At 37.8% G+C, this 21,087-nt stretch overlaps 2 protein-coding genes across 3 annotated transcripts; one reads left to right on the forward strand and one right to left on the reverse strand.

Moving 5' to 3' along the window:
• Positions 1 to 745: 745 nt before the first annotated feature.
• Positions 746 to 6,835, reverse strand: LOC135461380 (uncharacterized). Of its 2 annotated transcripts, XM_064738445.1 has the most exons (5): positions 6,661 to 6,835; positions 4,155 to 4,264; positions 3,896 to 3,965; positions 2,931 to 3,022; positions 746 to 2,371 (listed from the first exon to the last, which is right to left on the reverse strand). In XM_064738445.1, exons 2-5 carry the CDS (start codon positions 4,219 to 4,221, stop codon positions 2,184 to 2,186), a joined length of 417 nt encoding a protein of 138 aa, XP_064594515.1. In that variant the 5' UTR covers positions 4,222 to 4,264; positions 6,661 to 6,835; the 3' UTR covers positions 746 to 2,183. The 2 variants fall into 2 exon arrangements, with proteins under 2 accessions (XP_064594515.1, XP_064594517.1); XM_064738447.1 differs by lacking the exon at positions 6,661 to 6,835 and having other exon boundaries at positions 4,155 to 4,282.
• A 2,021-nt stretch (positions 6,836 to 8,856) lies between these two features.
• On the forward strand, positions 8,857 to 19,314 carry LOC135480897 (cytochrome b-c1 complex subunit 2, mitochondrial-like). The gene is made up of 14 exons (XM_064760829.1): positions 8,857 to 8,942; positions 10,683 to 10,757; positions 11,405 to 11,554; positions 12,566 to 12,630; positions 12,988 to 13,044; positions 13,359 to 13,483; positions 13,902 to 13,999; positions 15,515 to 15,665; positions 16,131 to 16,194; positions 17,417 to 17,555; positions 17,907 to 17,987; positions 18,140 to 18,216; positions 18,513 to 18,666; positions 19,179 to 19,314. Exons 1-14 carry the CDS (start codon positions 8,898 to 8,900, stop codon positions 19,266 to 19,268), a joined length of 1,371 nt encoding a protein of 456 aa, XP_064616899.1. The 5' UTR covers positions 8,857 to 8,897; the 3' UTR covers positions 19,269 to 19,314.
• Positions 19,315 to 21,087: the final 1,773 nt, after the last annotated feature.

The following is a 21,087-nucleotide window of genomic DNA, read 5'->3' on the forward strand; positions in this document are numbered from 1 at the left end:
TAGAAGAACATCCTAGTTAAGAATTTACCGTGCTCTCAAAATGGGGACCGAGGAAATAGGGCTATAATCACAGAGGCTGACTTGTGGGACACTTCTATTCCATCAAGCATACTGCTGTAATTTGACTGAGAAACGTTAAGCTAACAGAAGAGTGTGTCGTAAATCAAAAATACAGTGTTTTCCATTCATAGTGAAAACTTAAGTAACTTTGTATTAGATCATAGTTCATTATATATGGAATGACCGTTCAGCACCTGAAGTTCCTCCCGCCGTAATGGTGGCTGCCGTCATATAAATGAAATATTCTTGAGTATGACGTAAAACACCAATCAAATAAATGAATTAAGCACCTAAAGTCTATTATTCTAACTATTCAGCTAACTGATTACCGAAGCCTTGGAAACAGAGGGAAGTCAAATACATGTAAGGACTGAGAACAGCAGAGACAGCAGTCGGAACGGTTGCATTACCGACAGGTTAAAGCCGCGTTTCATACCGACCAGTCACATTCAGACGATGGGACTTGTCGAATGCTACAGTTGAATGAATTAGCGGCTGTTCTGTTTTCATTTGATTAGTCAAGTTCGATTGGGAAGTTGGTGGAGTGAAAGCCAAGCTGCTCATGTATCAACATTTTTAACTGATTTGCATTCAAAAACAAGATTTCGGTTTTAAAAAGGTATAGTTTTATTCCAGGTGATAAAAGCAATAACTTAGTAACAAGGCACGTGAGATTTGTTTCCTCAACAGTGATACCTTTGCCGGAATATTATCTGTAACTGTAATTGAGCCCTATTACCAATACTACACACTGTTCTACACTATTAACCTAATAAGTCACTCCATGAATACAGATACTCTCTCCATATATAGACTGTAGCCTCGAAATTTCGTGAAACAAGTTTTGTAACTTTTGTAGTTAAACACGAAAATTGTCTATATAAACTAAGAGAAATTTTGTTTTCAAAGTTTCATGAAAGGACAGCGACGGATGATTTCATGACATAAGCATACATGCCAAATATTTTGAGAGGTACCAGCTGATGTGAAGTTCCATTACACAGCTATAGAAGAAAACTGGACTTTGTACCGATTTCCTGTGCGCGTCGGGTAACTTATGTAGCGTAGAAGAGGCATGGGTTAAGCAGTTCTTGAAGAGAACAAACATTAACACTGACATGACTGACATACTAAGATTCAGGGGGGCTTGAGAGAAATGACCAATGGCAGTACAGAATTTTGCCGTTCACATGAATAGGTCAAGTAGTCGAGAACACGCAACGTAAAGATCTTGTACGAACTACATAATAAAGACCTTGAGCAAATAATATAATTATCTCGTCTCAAGAGCACAATCTAATAAAGATCTTGTGCGCACAAGCATCATAATGATCTCAAGCGCACCTCTTGCGAGCGAAAAAAGAATTTAAATGCGTGAAACGTTTTTTGTACTTTTTGGTTTTCCTAATAAATGGTATGTGTTGTGTCACATTTACGGTTTCGTAGCATTCCTAGCGCATCTATCGGTGTAAAAGATAAATAAAAACTCACAACAAGCAGTTATTATCGACGGCGACCAGCGTTTTGTAACAGTTACTGCCCACTATAGCGTACCATACGCCTATTACCCCAGGACAAATTTTTACATAACAGACTCTACTCAAAGTTACTAACAACGGTCACCCACAGTCATTCTGCGACGGGATACCGATACGTTCACAACATTAGCTGTTTTGTCGGTTATCACATATGCGTTGTTAATTGTAGTAGTGCAATGATAGGTAGGGCGAGCCACGTGTTCAAAAAAATGATTAAGATAAACTTCGCGCATTTTCATTATATCCCTTCGGTTCACAAGTTTCCTTACGGAACTGCATTCTCTTCATTCGCATATTGAGCATATTTTAATAGAATGTAGTTAACTTCAATTGTCCTCTGAGATTACAGCCGATGCTATCGTTCGGATACATGTATATGTACTTCTGAAAAAAACATACGCGAACCTATACCATATAGATAATTGAACCAAACTTCATAAGTTTGCCTTTACGCTAGAAGCTAGAGGTTCTTAGTCGAAAGTCCTTCAGAATGTGTCGTGTCAATGTTACTGGCTTGGGATAGGAAGCCGGGACACCTTACAGTATGCGAGTGGAGTATGTAGATGAGGTCACATGATTTAGTGACTAGTCTTCGGGTGGAATGTACATGGTTAGCGAATGGGTTTCATATTCGTCCAGAACGGCAGGGTGTACAGGTTCTACTGGCCGCATAACGCGGGTTTGTTGATGGTGGCTCTTCATTCTGGCTGGTTTGATTATGATGGTTGCCGGCTTGTTATAACGTCTGACAGGTTTGTGCCGCTTTTTTGTTCCTAAAATGAAAATCAAAAAACTTGGTTGTTATTATTTGTTAAATATATATTCCTTCATTTTAGCTGAGGCGATCATTACATGGCTTTGAGGAATAGGTCTATATCACGTCACTTATTTTAATGCCTTTACAGAACACGGCACCATACTGGCCAAAGCCTAATATACTTTCAGTTGGCAATACGATATTCAGATCAATGAAAGTCTTTTTCATGCGTGGCCACTACTGATTCCCAGTGATTCACAGTACACTCAGATAAGTATTATTGCTTGCGTGTCACGCTTTTAATCTTGATTCTTACTTCTTGTGATTTCAATGACAATCTCGATTTTATATATATCGGAATGCCGATCCATTTTACAGGATACGAATTACGAAGGTCACGCTTGTATGCACTGGGTCAAAATAAAGCTGGTGGTAACAGTGAAACTAAACTACAGGTGACCTCATGCATCGTCCTCCAGGTACCTTTTAAGAAAGTTAAGAGGGGTAACGCATTTATAATATGTTTACAGTTTTAGGAACTTCGCTATGGGAACAGAACGAACATATAATCTTACCCTGTATGCATGTGATGCAATATAACAAAAGACCGGCCAATATTACAACCAGTGAGGCCAGGCCCACATACAGCGCGATCTCTACTCCAAGCCTGCGAAACAGAGTGTACGAATATGGGGTTAGGCGGAGTATAGGTATACATGTTGGTGATGCGGTATCAAAACAAATCCTATAACAATGTTCCTTTCTCTTCTTTTTACGTATATAGCCAAAAACTTGTCCTCAAGTTGTTGGGACAGCGAGCTATATATTTGTATTTTGCAGATAGTTAGCACACCATCGTTTTGAAAGACTGTTGCCTGTTCGACAGTTTTCACAGTTTGAAGATCTCAGTACATTTTCGTGAAATTCGTGTTGTAGGCTTAAAAGCCAGTCACATATAAACGATGGTCGTACGGGGAATGTCTACCAGCAACCCGCGGATGGCCCTGGGCTCCCGTGCTATGCATTCTCTGGATTCCACCTACCATAATGGCTGGTAGCCGTCGTGAACTTATTACTGTGGTTTAATTTAAATAAAATTTAATATATACTGGATCTGAATCATTTTTCTCAGCAATCGTCTTTCCTAGAATTTAGGATTGAAACCCGAAACTGTACCATTTACGTCGAGAGCCTCTAACCATTACTCCACCCCAGCCAGTGGATGGTATGAAGACATTGTTATATAGAAGAAGCAGACAAAATATTATTTTCGAATAGTATACAGACAAAATTTTTTTCATTTGTTTTTTCTTAGTAAGAAAACGGTGAGAGTTTATAATTATTCAAATAGTATAATGCATGTACTGGTGTTTAGAATAAAACTAGCTGCAAGAGACATGGTGACTCCTCCATCCTGTAAGTTGGTTCATATATACACAATGCAATGTGCAGCCAACTTGCTCATCAATTGAGAATCAAATTATCATAAAAAGCCTATACATTATAGAGTTCACAAAGTTCGTATATTCACAACTCTCACCTTGGACTCTCCACAGACTGGCTTTTGCTATCTGCGCTTTCAGTTTCTATGACAGCACGGGCTAGAGTCTCTGGTATTGAAAACACAAAACAGTTACGAGTTAGATATGGTCACTTATGGTATATATATATATATATATATAATGCTGGCCGCCGTCGTATAAGTGAAGCATTCTTGAGTTCGACTTAAAACACCAATCAAATCAATAAATAAATACATCAGTATGTACAGTCTATCCATCAGGGGTATATAACATTACCTCGCATCAGCATTAAATGCACCGAACATATAGCCAGCCATGGTGACGAGGCTATCGGACACTTCATGTCGTTCTCAGGGAAGGCCTTCTCCGGTCAAACGTCTACATTACTACAACACACAAAACATTCATCATCTTACATAAGAGTATATATGGTGAGTATATATTCGAATAACTAATAACTAACCCGCTGCTAATTTCAGTCTGTCTATATAATTGGGGTATAATAGAATAGTCAAATACTGACGCAGGATAATCTGTACGAAACAGTATGCTTGAGGCAGAAGTGCTATCATGTATACATAATATGCGTATTCGAGCCATATAGAGCGTGTTGCTCTGGGCTATAGTTGATATGCAAACATGTCCTCATCCGCAACAATAACTGATCTTAGGTATTAAATCACTTTTAATTCTAGCATGATGATTAATCTATGCGTTTTGTTTTCCTGCCAATAGTAATGAACCTTTGTCATCATGCACCTCTACTTACCTGAATATTTAAAATGGAAAGCACACATGATATTTGTAATTACATGTACATGCACCTTATGCATTAGATCTTTAGGTATGTCGAGAGAGGCCATGCAGTAAATAGTCTCGCTGAGTGTTGAATTGTGAGAAGACTCGTCTACAGGTAAAGACTTGTCTATGTGTCTGCTATGTACTAAGTAGTATACATTTATAGGCCTATGTACACGTCTTTGTGGGAAATGTCATGTATGGTTAATGACTATTAAGCTCAGCACGAAAACACACACACACACACACACACACACACATATATATATATATATATATATATATATATATATATATATATATATATATACAAAAACTGTTAACATACATAATGCACGAGCTTGCATATTTTACATTCGTACATTAATTTGTGCTGACTCAGACAAAAGATGACTCAGATCCATGCATGTTATCCCGGAGAGGGTGAAACACGTAGATGTTCTTGTTAACTGTTGTCTGTAACTTCTGACAGGTGTTTACACAGAGGGTATTATCTAGGCTTATATCGTTTGAATGCATGCGATTTGAGGAGTTGCATTGGCACAATCTGGTACTCATGAGGATGCAATATCAAAAAGCAGATTCAATTTTATTGCAAACAATCTCTAGTAAAGCATGAAATCACATAATGACTCTTCCCGGGTAATTTATATACATGCATATACAATGTACACACATGTACCGATGACACATTTCATTTCGCCGAATATCAAGATTTTTGTCGGCGAAAGGGAATAGGCCACGTTGGTTTGAACAAATCTGTTGAATGTCTGGTATACAGAAACGTGTAACTAAATTTATTCGACTTGAGCTGTTACAGTGTCCGGTTATATACAGAGCCCATATATACATTGGTTTTATCAATTTATAGACCGAAACAGAAGCACATTTTCCTTCAAATATTGAACAGAATTTAACAAAACATGTCACATTTCCCCTGTAGAGATCCAAAGGTTGTTGACAAGGTCGCCATTGTTTGTACAGTTGATACAAATACTTTTAAGAATCAAATATTTTTCTCTGTGTATTGTTAGACCCAAACTGTGCGACTTCTTCCTGTGAGGTCTTACGTCTGTTGTCAAGCATGTGAGGTTCGTAACACTAAAATTCAAACCACATACAGAATTTTGCATGATAAAAGGCTATTGACGGCATTCTTTGCAGAATGCAGCATAGCCGGGTCTATGGGTAGTCATAAATCATAAAGTTGTAGATACGATCTACACCGTACACATGCTGGCCCAGTGCAGATAAACAATGCATAGTTTTTACTAAATGATTCATTCTGCAGTGTAAGTCCTTTATAGGCCCACGCCTCAAATGATGTTTCTTTTGTCGTAGTTCTTTCTTAATACAAACGTCTCGAGCAGAATTGAAATTCACTCCATTATATAAAACGCTTATAAGTCATTATATTCATTATAATTTATGTGAGTTAAAGCAACTATTTATGTTACGAACTCGTTATGAGTTTCCGTTCAGCTTACTGAATGTAATGTATAGTTTTGAATTGTGGGAGTTGCCAAATAGCCGTGAATTGTGTGTGTGTACATCTGTACAATATAGTCACACAGATTATATATGCAGTACAGTACATCCATAGAAGGATCAAGTATAGATATGAATTCCTTTGACCAGGTGCCAGTCACAGGCCTGAGCTGAGCTTTATGAGTAGTTCAAGTTGTATTGGGTCTCCTGTATGTATACGTGTAGTAACAAATTAACCATGTCAGGATATATATATATATACACACACACTGGCGAAGACTGCAAAACCTGTAGGTCGACATTTAGTCTCGTCCCATATAAACCATTGCTTAGCTCCACCCGAATGCCTTCCGAAATAGCTACATGCAGCATCCTGAATCAAATTAAGGGATGCAACATTTCCCAATATAACTGCTCAACCTGTCGACCTTGTAATTAGTGTTGATGTATAGGTAAGCAGTGAGGTCCTGATTACAGGTAAATTTTCAACACTTACCCCGCACTCTATCCACACACAGGTGTAACCAGGTGTCCTGAGGAATGGCGACCAGCTGACCGAGTCTGATGCAGGGATGCTGTCCCAAGTATAGTATCTTCCCGGTGGGTGGTAGGGCAACCCCTGGGGAGCAAGAACAGTGCTGACTGAAAGCGTCTGTTACCCTGGACCTGCGTTCACTACCCCCCTAGTCATGCAGTCAACTGTGACAATCTTGACCTCTTTTCACCGCTACCCTGTCTCTACAGCTCGTCATGTGGAATAACAGGCTTACACACGTATAATATCTAGCACAAACGTGTTCTTTTTTTTCTCTTTCTCAATTAAAATGGGTTACCTTTAGTATAAAACCCAATCCATTCACAATAAGCTATGAAGAGGTGTATGTCACACAGGTATATTGGGCGTAACAAAACATGGACCATTTGTCATACTGAAATGGTTTGACTAACCAAGATGCTTGTGTCATATAGAAAGAGGAAAGTGTGAAATTGGATTATGTCGGCAAGATTAAGGATAATTGTTCATGGCCCTATATACAACAGATACTAAAGTTACACCAGTCTGGATTAAGTCAACAAGATTAAAGGTGATTGGCCATAGCATTACATTTTAACTTAAAATTACGTCGGTCTGGATTAAGTCGGCGATAATCTACGACGGTCACGGCATACATCTGAGCTGCATAAAATGACACCCAAGTCTATAAAGTCGTTTTATGCTTGATAACGGTATCTTAGTGCCTATACCGAAACGTCGCTCACAGAATAAATATAAGTTGTGATCAATATATATTTGTTATGTTATCCAACTCAGCTTCTAAATGCTACTGAAAGAAAGCAAAGTCGGCAACATGAACGATCGATGACAGGCATAGGGTCTCAGACATGCATCTGCGCCTGTTACTCCTAACGCTACAAGTCGGAAATGGGGATTGTAGGCCTATTGGTCATAGTTAATTGTCATCCGACTTCGACATCGGAGAGATACTTTACAGTACATCTGAAAGCAGTCATAGGCCTAAGTTACGCGTTTACGTCATGTTATGGGGTGGATATGCTGGGCCTATCTACACGAAGAGGGATTGCGAAAATGTGAAGACGGATGGGCCCTTGTATATCCTAAGTGGCCTATAGATATAGGTATACTCAGCCTACCGAATCACAGTATGGATTATTAAGACAGGGCGAAACATTAAACTAACTCAACTGTTGCTTTCAGAAAGTCAATTGAATTGTTAAACCATGCAGTTTTTGTTTAAATCAACATGCAAAACTTGATCAGTGAAACGCTTACAGTTGAATGTCGGCATTAAAATTTCCTTTTGATTGTTAGTTACAAAACCTTTACAGTTTGAACCGTCAGGACCAAGAAGATAGCATTATGTAATTATACATATATGGCTTTAATTTTGCCGGTCTCAGTTCATAGGTTTGTGGACCCAGACCTCTGTTGGTTATTGGGCCTGTATGAATCCAGATCAGCCCTATGCTGTATGTTTACACCTATGTATAAGCAAGGTGTAAAACATTGGAAAATAGTCTGTGTAGAGACGGCTATATTGAACCTTGGAGAAGCTGTCGCCTTAAACGTATGGCGGACTTATATGATCACCTGAAGTAGGGCCTATAGGTATTCTAAATTGTCTGTCATACATTGCATGTATACCTTCAGTTTGTTCTATTTATTTATCTAATTGGTGATTTACGCCGTACTAAAGAATATTTCACTTATACGACTGCGGCCAGCGTTATAGTGGGAGGAAACCGGCCAGAGCCCGGGAAAACTCACGATCATCAGCAGGTTCAGTTTGTTCTAATCGCAGATCAATTTACCATTCAATCAATTATATAATGTATACGGTTATGAATATAAATGTGTGGAAAAAAAGAAGAAAAAAGTAGTGAGCCTTTTTCTATATATTTACTATATAAATATATCAATTTTTGAAAAGGATAAATATATAGTTTTAGCATACAAAAGCTGATACAATTTTAGTTCTTATGCGTCTATAAATAGCAAGAAGTCTTAAACACAACATTTTAATCAATGACCACTGAGATGGCGATACTGCCCACGTGCAAGCTATTTTTTTTTTTTTTTGTTTGCGGCAGAGGTAATGTTTGCCGAAAACATACGGTGTTAACCGAAGAACCACTTCCGGAAATAATCGGGTGAAACCGTCAGTCGGCCATATTCACTACATTCAAGGACGAAATACAGGCCGGTCCGACACGATGGCAACAAAATCAGCCAGCAGGGGAATTATTCCAGGGATTCGAGTAAATGTTCCATTTTTATTAAACTTTGTAGAGCAAATTATGGCAATTTCATCAGATTAAGGACTATGGCATTTGAGCAAATAAACGCAAATTGACCTGTGCATTTAGTTTCGTGCAACAACAACATGTAGGCCTATCGTTTGAGTCACCTAACAGTCATATGCGAGAGTCCACATTATGGGCCTTGGATACCATCCGTCGTATCTGCTGTCCGGCTATGTCCGGTTCAAAGAGTGAAAGCACAATTTCCTTGCTAACCCATGCTCAGACTTATGTAATCTGGGAATAGATTTCAAGTCAATGCAAACTCTTGTGAAATTAATTTAGAAATAATTTTATTCTTTTATTCCTACTCTAACCTTTTACATAGTTCTTTGACAGTAAAAGTGTGAAAAAGAAACACAAATTAACAATTTTTTTCCCCTTCTGCCGCTATGTCCACTTGTCTGCTATCAACAAATGCGCTAACTCCACGAGTGAAGTTGACACCTGATTGAACAATGTACTAACATATCGAGCAGGTCAGCTTCACCCACTTCACTGATCAAATTGAAGCAAAGAAACCTGCTTCCTGTCAGAAAGTCTCGGAAATGCATTATAACAACCTCTGACCTGATATATTTATATGTCTCAAGGAGATTAAAGCATTTCTGTGTACATGCTGGTAAATATATATTGTTAATCAATGTGTTTTTGATGCAAGGGTCTTGATCTTGGAGTATGAAAGCCTTGTTTTCTTTCAACAAAACCATGCAATCTTCCATTACTTCACATGACATGTCCTCGCATGTCTTCCCTGACCTTTTAAACACAGGAAGCTTAATTTTGCTCAGGGAACTTACTGATGAAGATAATCGTAAATGACGGAGCTCGTACTGCTGACAGTTCTAACTGAGTCGTTTCATCTTCACTAGCTTCTTCAAAATTGTCAGAGTTATCCACAAAACCATTCCCACATGATAATGTATTTATAGTCTGTGTTGTTGGGCTACATGAATATGTATGAGCTAATACGTAAGGGACCAACTTATTCATAGCCGGACAGAAGATGAAGTATCTCAAGGAAATCTCCAAGACACGTGCCCGTGGAACCTGCTACTTAGTCCCTTCTCATTTCTGCCAGGGTTGGTTTTGCTCTGTATTACTTGGTACGTTAGTACATCATCAGATGAGTTGAGCCACACACATGTGGCTACAAATGTGCAAGCCTCAGAAAATGTCCAAAATCCCATTCAAGGCAAGGTGGTGAAGCATGTTTGCAGTCAGTCAGTTTTGATTACTTGTTTCTAGAATATCAATTTTTTTTTATATAAATTTATGTGTATGTGCATCTGTATTATCTATTTATTCTTGTAACTTCATGATCATCAATGCATTTGATTGACAAGTGGGATGAACATGTCCCCTCAAGGTCGAGTGTTGTGAAATGAGAAATGAATCATGACACCAGTATGTTCCAAAGTGTGTGTCTCTGATCTCAGATATGTTGACATTCAACGTTGCATGTAGAACTAAAATCCAAAGTATAGTAGAATAGCAATTCTAACCAGGTACAAATTGGGTCCATACAGTGTTACTTTCTGAAATTTCAAGTGTGAGACAGTGTACTGATTTGAGAATTTATCTGGATGTTCCAGGAAAAAGGCAGTTGGAAACTTCTGTGCTGGTATATGAAGTAAACATTTTCTTTTATTTAAGGTTAGATTCTAGTGAAGTGAATTTATGAGCTTTACTTTTCAGAGACGGCTGTATGCATCCCAGGCTGCATCCAGAGCTGAACAAGGAGAGTCACATCTGCCAAAGCAGGATCCAAAGGTGAATTACATGTGAACTTGTGCAGATGTTTTATTTATATATGATTATTCAGTAGAGATTAACAGATTAATGTCATCCAGTGACAGAATAACATTCGATGAAAATACCATTATTTACATGTATATCACAATAATTTAATTATTGCCCAACCAGATGTAGCAAATTTTATATGGAATGAGCCAATCCTATATACAGTATGACTGTTTTGAATAGACTCCATGTTTTCAAAGATGCCTTAGCCATTTGGCTTTACTCCTGCACCAAATTTATGGTGGTTTAGGCGATATCCTGGGGTATGCGGTTGTTGTTGAGAGGTAGATTGAGATATGACTTTGTGTCGAATCAGAACTATAAAACAGAGTCATATTGTATAGGACAAAGAATGGGCATATATCAGCTAGCTGTAACCACTGAGTGATCTCTGATTAGGTATTACTATACCATGACAACTTCAAAGAAATATGTGTTCCAACATATGCTCTTGCAATTACAACAAGCAGTACTATTTGTAGACGTAATGAGCATTGCTTCAGACAGAAGGCATTAAAAACCCATGTAAATACACACACCTTCATACTTCTTTCACATTTAAGATTCCTACAAAGTTGCCCATTATGTTGGCTGAAATTTTTTTTTTTTGTCCCCAGATAACCAAGCTGCCTAATGGTGTACTTGTGGCATCTGTGGAGAACTATTCTCCACTGTCGCGAGTGTCTGTTGTCGTCAACGCTGGCTCTCGTTTTGAAGATGGAGACAACTTAGGTGTGACACATTGCCTGAGGGTAGCAGCTTCACTGGTAAGTTACAGTAATCTCCCTTGTAAAATTATGACTTGCATAAGGGTTTTATTTGATACAGTTAATTCATACTTTGCTGAGCATGTTATAATGTCATCACGATGTCCATTTGTTCACCAGTTCATTTGTTGGCCTATTTGATCATCTGTAAGTTTGAATGACATGATCGCAGTATAAGTCAAACTGCTTCAGTTGAAGATATCATATTTGATTTGCAGGTTCACATAAGTCACATTCATATTCTTGGTAGAAATGTCACGACATCTTGCAGTGTACTCGAGCTGGTCACTAATTTTCATTCAATAGCCCATGTTACCTAATGGCAGCGTGTTTACCACATTAAATATCTGTTTCATTGAAAACCTAGCTTTCAAATGGTATGAACATTTGCCATAGCTTGTAGCAGAAGTGAATTAGAAACTGAAATTAGCGTGGGTACCAAGTAGGAAGTGTTATTTTGAAGTGTTGCTCTTTTATTAGCTGTAGAGAACAGCTGCAACGTCAGACTTCAAACTAAAGGCCAACTGTCGACAACTGGGTGCTTTTTTCTGTTCTGTTGTGTTATATTTCATATGAAGGTTCAGGTTCATATTGAGGTGAACAAGGTTCCTATTTAAACTGGGGCTGTTACAATCAGATTTCCAGCTTCCATGTCAAAATATTGGTAATAGCTAATTTAAACGATGGGATGGTAATAGAAGTTACCACCTCAGATAATGTTCATATGGGCTTAAAGAACCTCTTGATTAAAGTCGATCGGAGCTGATCAGATTTTTGATCTCTAAAGCAACCAACTGGAAATAGCAAATAACTTTATCTGATTTATGCACATACAAAGCTGTTAAATTTGTCAATGGGATTGTATGTGTCACACATTTCTTTTAAAGATTCTTGTATAAAAGTAATAATTTACTGATGGTGGATTATATACTACATAAATTATTATTAATTATTAATTAGTATGAAGGCCTGTTGTGTGTGTAACAACGTGTCTTTTTTCATGTATTACAGAGCACAAGAAATTCCAGCAGCTTTAAGATCATAAGAAGTTTACAGCAAATTGGATCCAACTTGACGTAAGTGTTAACTTTGATTGCATTGAGTGATAAAATGTGTAAGCTCTAAATGTGAAAACAATAATTATGGTAAATGACCAAGAATTTTTGTTCAAAATGATGTACTTATAGTGGTTCTTAAACTTACATTATTCCAATTGCATGTCATCCTACTTTCCACAACTCACCCACTTCTCCCACCCAAACTTTGAACACCAGCTAACAGTAATTGAAATCTCAGAGTCTGAAATAATTTGCGTCCTTAATAGTCATTGGTAAAATTTTACGTCATGTAATATGTTTTGAGGGAATTCGATCAGTTGATTAAAAAAAAAAAAATATTATCACTCTGCTTATCATGTATTTCTCTCATTCCAGGTGCTCAGCTGGACGGGAGTACATTCACTACAGCCTCGACTGCACACGTGACAATGTGTGAGTTTCTCTTGATTCACATCTTCAGTATGGAGTCTGAATGGTTTCTTAAATGAGGGTACTGATCAGGTTGTCTGTTCCCTAATCTGTTTCTGATATTAATGCTGTAAAGCCCATCCTTTGCACTTCTTCAACAGAACACTAGGATATTTGGCTAATTATCTACATTTTATATGTATGTTAGTCTTTCACTTTGGTTTCTCTATCTGTTTTAATATTGTTAATGTTTGTTTAAAACATGTATGTATTTTTGCATGATTCATTAAATGAGTCACTATCTATGTGCATCTACATGATCTCTGTTTATTTTTCAGAGAAACTGGCCTTGGATTTATGAAGGACATTACAACAAGTCCTGTATTCAAACCCTGGGAGTTAGCTGAGGTTCAGGCCAGGCTTAGGGTTGATAGAGCTGTTTTGGAGACCCAGCCTAATGTTGGTAAGTATGATAGGGTTTTCAGGCTATTATGTGCTCTCATCTGTTTGGTGTGTTGTGATTAAAAGTTCAAAGCATTCTACGTTCTGTGAAGGCAAATTTTGTCTGTGTATGTTTTCAGCACGTCTCTATGTTTGTCTTGTCTTTGCACTTATATTTTTGTCTAGGCTAGAATTTACAGCCAACAAGAAATATATAGGATTCGGTGTGAACAACATATATTGAGTATATTTAAACATGGGTGTATTTTTCTATCCAGGATATGAAGGACAGGGTATTGGACCTATGGTTCTAATTTTCATGATAAACATACAGGATACACCAGTATGAGTATAGTGCAACTGAACCAGGTTGGTATTTTTGAAAGCTCTAGTCCACTCCCTCAATCTAGGCTGAATGAGGTATTATTGTTATATTTCAGAGGTGATTGAATTACTTCATGAGGCAGCTTTTAAGAGGTCTCTAGGCTGCTCCTTGTATGCACCAAGCTTCATGATCGGCAAATATACCTCAGAGCAGGTTTGTATTTCTTCGTTTGTAGTACAGCCATTTTAATGTGTATCTGCAGAGTGTGGTAGTGGCTGAAACATAGTATAGTTGACTTAAAGAACATTCAAATGATATCTTATGTGTGCATTTGTTCGTGTCCTGTAGAGTATTACACTGCTCCCTCGAAATAACACGCTCATCCGGGTCCAAAAGATTCATATCGTGTTGTATTGGAATCTGTGCAAAATGGAATCCTGACAAGGGAGATAATTTGTAATGGATGGGATAAGCAGAATTTTGAATGTGACTGATGACAATTGTACGGTATGATACAAAATGTACACAAGAATTTCAGGTACTTGTGTTGATTGAGTTACCCGGTTTAATAAAACAATAATTATAAAAATTCTTGCATGTCTCGCAATAAATCTTGAAATAATGGAACAAGTGATTTACCGATGCTTTATCCATGAATCGAGAGCCTGTTATCTTCTAGAAAGGCGAACTTTAGGCCTGCACGACAAGAGTATGTCAAGAATTCTTTACTTTTTTTATGGAATAATGTACTTTGAAAGGAACAAAACTTAATCTGCTTTGACAGTGTGTAAGAAAACAAAGATGGAGGGGACACATTGTTACATCGCTGGAATGGTGACAACAAATCTGTCTCTCAAAATGAACACAAAGGTGGATTCTTACCAAGTAATCATTGGTAGAGCAAGGGTCACTCAACAATACATATATTTCCATTTTTATTTACCTAAGAGTTGAACAGATTGATATTGTTTTTCAACCAAATTGCCACTGATCTGGCAGGCAAGCCTCATGGCGATTTGAAAGAAGTGGTTGAATTTCATCATTGAAGCTTTACGTTTTAGAAAATAAAAGTAAACAACCAGGAGTCAACGGCAGTATCATAAGTGGAGGGCTTTAATAGGACCCAACAAGCGTGAAGGGAAGCAATTCAGCTGAAATCACGATTGTTCCTAGGCTCCACCTCAAGCATGTCTCATTGTTTACCCATGTACGGTAGGATTGCAATTCTCAGCACAGTTTTTATTCGTCATATTACAAATTTACATTAATAAACACTTGATATACACTCAAATCTTGTCAAAAGTGATGCCTAAAGACGTACTTGTGAGAACAATTTTGCCCTTTTTCCCATGAAGATTTTGATCCTGAGGTGAATAAAAAAAAAACGAGGGACACCACGCCATGGTGTTAAGTCTGATTTCGTGGTAAATCGATCCACTTAAATTAGAGGGAGCAGTGTACTTGTGTCCCACATGGTATTACTTGTAGATAGCCAAGTACTTTCTTTATCATAAAATCATTGTAAGTTACTTTGAATGTATTTTAATTTTAAGCACATGGTAATATGAAATGAAAACCAGTATATAGTAAGTATTTTAGCACCTAACTAAAGAAAAGACATGCATGCTTACATGTAGATTTGAAATAAATTTCTGGCAAGCTATTTACTAAGGTTCGATGACAGATGTACATCTAAATTAGAACTCCTTCCTACATGATATGTTCCAGCTGCAGAGCTATGTGAGTCAGTTTTTCACCTGTGACCGCTTGGCTGTTGTTGGTGTTGGAGTGGACCATGATCAGCTATGTGCAGAGAGCAGTAAATTCACACCGTTTAACCCCACAGGCAATGAAGGAGACCCTGTCCTCTACCTGGGAGGTGAGCAAATATTGTAGCAGGGTATATAAAACCTATTACTTGGTTTCGTGTCAAAATTCTTTAGTGCTTTTACTGGTGTAGAAGAATGATTCATGTTGATTATCAGGTAACCTATCCTGGGCCAAGGAAGCTGATTAGTTTTTTTAATCAGGTGGTTTAGTGTTGAATTCATCCAACTGTGCATTGTGGTTTTATCTAGGTTAGCAGGCAGATACAAATAAAAAAACTAGGCTACATGCTACATGTGCTCATAGAAGGTCGGCTGTCCAATGGTTTGTCCTGGAGGATCACTAACCCTTGAACAATGAGGTGATACGCAATAACCTGGCTCAAAGTTGTAACATTTGTCAGTCACGTTGTGATGTTCAGTGGTTTCCCATAGGCTCTGCTCACTTTCCTTTACCAAGAAAACAGATGAAGGCCCTACCCTGAATCTCTAATGACAAATTTGATTTTGTGTTACAGGTGAGCTGAGAAAGAACACTGATAACCCTCTTGTGTATGCTGCCGTAGCAGTTGAAGGGCCATCGTAAGTTCATGTACTTTCATAATATACATTTTTCTGTCGTTGTTTTTGAGTGACTAACAGAGGAACTATTTCTCTTTGAGTTCATGTACGTCAACACTTTGTCTTAAATAACCAATTTAATAACTTCTTGTATGCATTATATGAATGAACCAGTATCCATTTTGCTGTGTGGCTTTGTGGAGAATTGTCAGTATGAAGTAAGATTCACTGGTTTTGCCGTGTGACATCTGGCATAAATTGAAGGATATTGTTAATGATTATTAGTTGCATCTGATCATGATAAATGTTTGTATTAAAACTAATGCATGGATGTAAGTGTAGGTTGGTCACATGGATAAATCCTCAAAAAAGATTCATATTTGGCTTGTGTTATATGAGTTCTGAGTAATTGTATTGCTTCATGTAATTTCATTTCTGGGTAGATTAATTTATACTAATAAAATTCTTTCTTAATAGTATTTCTTGTGAAAAGAAAGGGTAGGATATCATTTTTTTCATGAACAAGATCAATGTCAAGTCTGTGAACCTGGAAGGAAGGGTTTCTGTGAAAGCATGTTGTATTTTTTTAAAACGATGCATGACAAAAATTCTCGGAGAACAGCATTTGCCTGATAGTTGTATGTGTAGACTTTCAGATGTCGTTATTGTGAGCAGAAAAATGGCATGATTTTTTCACCTTTAAGTTTTGCCTAGTGGATGGGTTGAGTCCGCTTGCTGTCATGCTGCATGTTAATATGTAACTGTTGGGTTTGGTAAATCATCCATGGCTAAAAGCAGATTGAGAAGCTGCATGCGCTTATGAATGATGCATGTGTGTATAACTATCACATAATGCATGGTCTACCAAGCTATTGGGACATAATGAAGCAGTTTCTAATCATCAGTTCAGTATAACTTTGCACAGCCCTTTGTAGTGTGTTTATGCTAATCTAAAGTTATCAATGTTTTATGTTCATACAGCTGATCTAAATGTGCTCTCGTATATTAAGTTTGTTTGATCTGTAGTGTATTTCGTGCTAGCATAACAGATGTGTGATTTATGCACTTAATGACCATTCTAATTCTAACTAAAATTACAGCAGAGTTTTGAAAGTGCTGGGTTTTTCGAGATCTTAGGAATATAAAGAAATCAGGTGTACTTTATTGCATGTATTTTATGAACCGATATTATTGCCATTCTTGGGAGAAGCTTACCACGGATAGGTTTGTGGTTATTTTGTAGGATAAATGGTAAGGACCTGTTGCCTAGCGGAGTACTCCAGATGATCATGGGAACAGGGCCTTATGTCAAATACAGTGGTGGCACATCAGCCGCTCATCTGGCTCAGGCTGCATCTTCAGCTACGTCCCAGCCGTTTGCAGTAAGTGGGCCACTCTTGCTATCTATTTAAAGGAAAAAACAAAGGATTTTGGTGTATTTTAAGCAATAATATGTGAAAGATTGCACCATTAAAGAATGGTAGAAAATAAATAGATTGTACATTCTTTATTCACCCTGAAAAATTGCACAAAATTGTACTTTTTGAGGCAAATACAATTAATAAAATATAATTACTTTTGGTACTGAATCTTCCATTTGTGGCGTATGATATCATTCTAACTTCCAAACAAAACTCATGACACCTTTCTAAGTTCAACGGAAATCTTGGAACCAAGTAAAAAATTTTAGATCAAGTACAGTGGTCTTCTAAGTTCTTGTCTGTTTTGCTCAGATTTCCTGTATCAATGCAAACTACCAGACCTCGGGATTGTTTGGATTCTGTGCCGCAGCTCAGTCCAATGACATAGGAAAGGTAAGACTTGGCTTGTTTATGTGATTTGTTTAAGATTCAAGATTTAGTATTTATTTTCATGATAAATTATACATTCTGCTTTGTATAGTGACTAGTTACAATGAAATCTTATCTCTCTACCCCATGATTGCTTCTGTCCTTTATTTACTAAGGTGTTAAAGACTGCATTCTCACAGTTTGCAAGCGTGACAAAGAATGGAGTGACAGACCAGGAGCTAGCGCGTGGAAAGTAAGAACTCTTTACCTCCGTGTGACCAGTTACACAAAATTTTGACATTTTGTCATGTGGTCTTTCAATTAATAAATTATACTTTATGGTGAAATTAATGCTCTAAGAACTCATGAGCAGTAGTGTTGTAAATATTAAAAAATGGCCTCATTCCCTGCATCTGTAAACCTAACGCTCTTCTGGTTTAGTTGGGATAAACTTAAAAATGGTGTATTGCTAATTGGTATGATCATGTTGTACTGTAAGTTTGTACATTGATGCATACGTTTGTGAACGTATGGTGTGTCTTGCTGTAGGAACCAACTGAAGTCAGCCATCCACATGCAGCGTGAGGACGGGGGTAATCTCTTGTTTGATATGGGAGAGGAAGCCTTAGGGGAGAAAGCCTTGATCCGCCTCTCAGAGGTTGACAAGGCCATCGATGCTGTCTCTGTTAGTGATGTCGTCAATGTAAGTATCAAGTGAGAAAAATTGTATATAGTTTCTTTCTGTCACATTTGTCAAACTTTAAAATTTTGTTTGTGACTGAATCTGGATGCCAGTCTTACCACTTGTGAAATAATAAAATGTTTATTTGATGAACTGCTTGTAGTGACTTACATCTACTATGTGTGCTTTTTGTATCCTGAGTCCCATATTCATCTTTCTGTTTTCTTATTTGATTACAGCTTAATGTCAAACTCCAAAATATTTCACTTAAGACTGGGACCCTGTGTGTAGTATAAGCTCTTCATAGATGCTTTAATTTTTCAGTGTGTTTTTTGATGAACATTGGTATGAACAACTGCATATGCACCTTCCATTTGAATTGGTTATGTGTTGTTTTGGTTCTCTAAGGTTAACCAGTCTAGGTATTGGGACTGACTTCGTATTTATTGTAACTCACCTGGCGATGAACCATTACACTTAATCATACTAAAATTTTCCAGTGTTAATACCTGTTTGTTTTTTCTGAATTCCAGGTCGCAAAGAGGATTGTGAATGGAAAGGCAACCATGGCAGCTGTAGGAAACCTTAAAAACACCCCCTGTTTATCGGAGCTCTACAAATAGCATGGGAATGGATAGGAAATTCTATTTAGTGAAATTGGTCTTGCACTTGTGTATATGTGACCGTTTATGTTACAAATGTTCTACCTGACAGTCAGTTTCGCTTTCATATTTGTAAGATTATTGCACTATTTACTGTCAATGTTATGTTAACAAGAATTGCAGTGGTTTAGTGTACAAAACGGTAGTACATACTACTTCATGTAATAAAAGGTGATATTGTAAATGTGGGTTTTTTCTTTTGTTTTGTCTATGCAAGCTAAGGCATAACCACATTATACATGGTTAACATTTCTTTGAGATGTCTTGGTAGCTCTCAGAAACAGTGTTAGCTCTACCAACAATATAGTCCAGTAACTCACTGAATAACTGCATGTTACAAGAAAACAGGTGGGATCTTGGATGGGCTCATGTGATTCAAATCCTGGGTGCCTCTAATTTGCTGTTGGTTCATGGACATGGACAGTTTAAGTTTGTCTGCCATTGTCTGTGTACTCTTAACAGAAAGGGGTACAATGTCTACTTTCTTGGACATGATGTTCCAGGAAGGCGGAATGATTGTCCTGTTACAAGGATGCATGGTCGACTCAGGGATATTGTGATAGTAACCTAGCAGAAAGAGACCAGCTTCTATGTCGCAAAGTTTGGTCAGCCTAAGTTTATACGGCATTACGTCAAGAGACTTGTCTGATACCTGGCGAATGTCCGTGTTTTACTCCATGCACTCTGCATGGTTTACTCCGGGCACTCTGCATGGTTTTCACTAGGTATACAGCTGACCCCAGTAAATTATTAAGTTGGTAGCCGAGGGGATTAGCAGCCAGCGCGGTGAAATGACCCAGGAGCCTCCCACCAGTGCAGTCAATGTGAGTTTAAGACCAGCTCAAGCTGGCTTCTGCGCCCTTACGTGGGAAGGTTTTCCAGCAACGTGCAGATGGTCGTGGGTTTCCCCTGGGCTTTATCCGGTTTCATCCCACCATAACGGTGACCGCTGTCGTATAAATGAAATATTCTTGAGTACTGAGTAAAACACTGAATAAATTGGTCTTAGGCTAGACCTTTGTGATGCGTTACTGTTTTTGAAATCGTTATAGTTAAGAACAATTTGTCTCCCACCAATATGGTGTACATATCTGCACGTCACGTGTGAGAATTTGTCAGCAACTTTCCTAAGATCAGACTTAAATGACAAGAGAACTGTGATTTTCTCTACTAATAATAATCCTCTACCGTACACCACCAAGTTTCTTGAGTACAGTGCTAAACGATCAAATAAATAAATTGACAGCGTCGTTAATCCCCAAACACTCGATGTGAATCTTGGCGTTTATGTGTTAGCATCTGTCAATGAGTAGGACTGTATGGTCGATTTCCCAGTTATACTGTCATTGATGTATTCAGTTATTGCCTCCCTCTGAAACTAAGAGGTTGTGGCTTGCAGGAGGTGTGGTAGGAATCCTTAAATACCGGTACCAATGTACCATATTAATTTTTGGCCAGATTACTCACATAAACCGGCATCTAGTGCAGGTTCTTGTCTTCGGCAAATCCCACCAATGAGAATATATGGTGTCTTATTTTTAATGTTTTGCGTATGGTAACCTACATGTAGGCTAGTTGAATTAAAGTCACACTTGCATGGTAATACTACTATAATAAGAATGATGAAAACAGTTTCTAGAAAAAATGTTGAATTAGAAAAAGACTTTCCATCAAGTGGAGAAAGCAACCGCTATCAGACGCATTCAATGCTCTAGTCTGGTAGATAAGAACAAACCCATTCTGCAACTGTTTTGAATTTCTCGCTGCAGTGACATCCAGC

The sequence above is a fragment of the Liolophura sinensis genome, chromosome 1, assembly GCF_032854445.1.
Source record: "Liolophura sinensis isolate JHLJ2023 chromosome 1, CUHK_Ljap_v2, whole genome shotgun sequence".
NCBI lineage: Eukaryota > Metazoa > Mollusca > Polyplacophora > Chitonida > Chitonidae > Liolophura > Liolophura sinensis.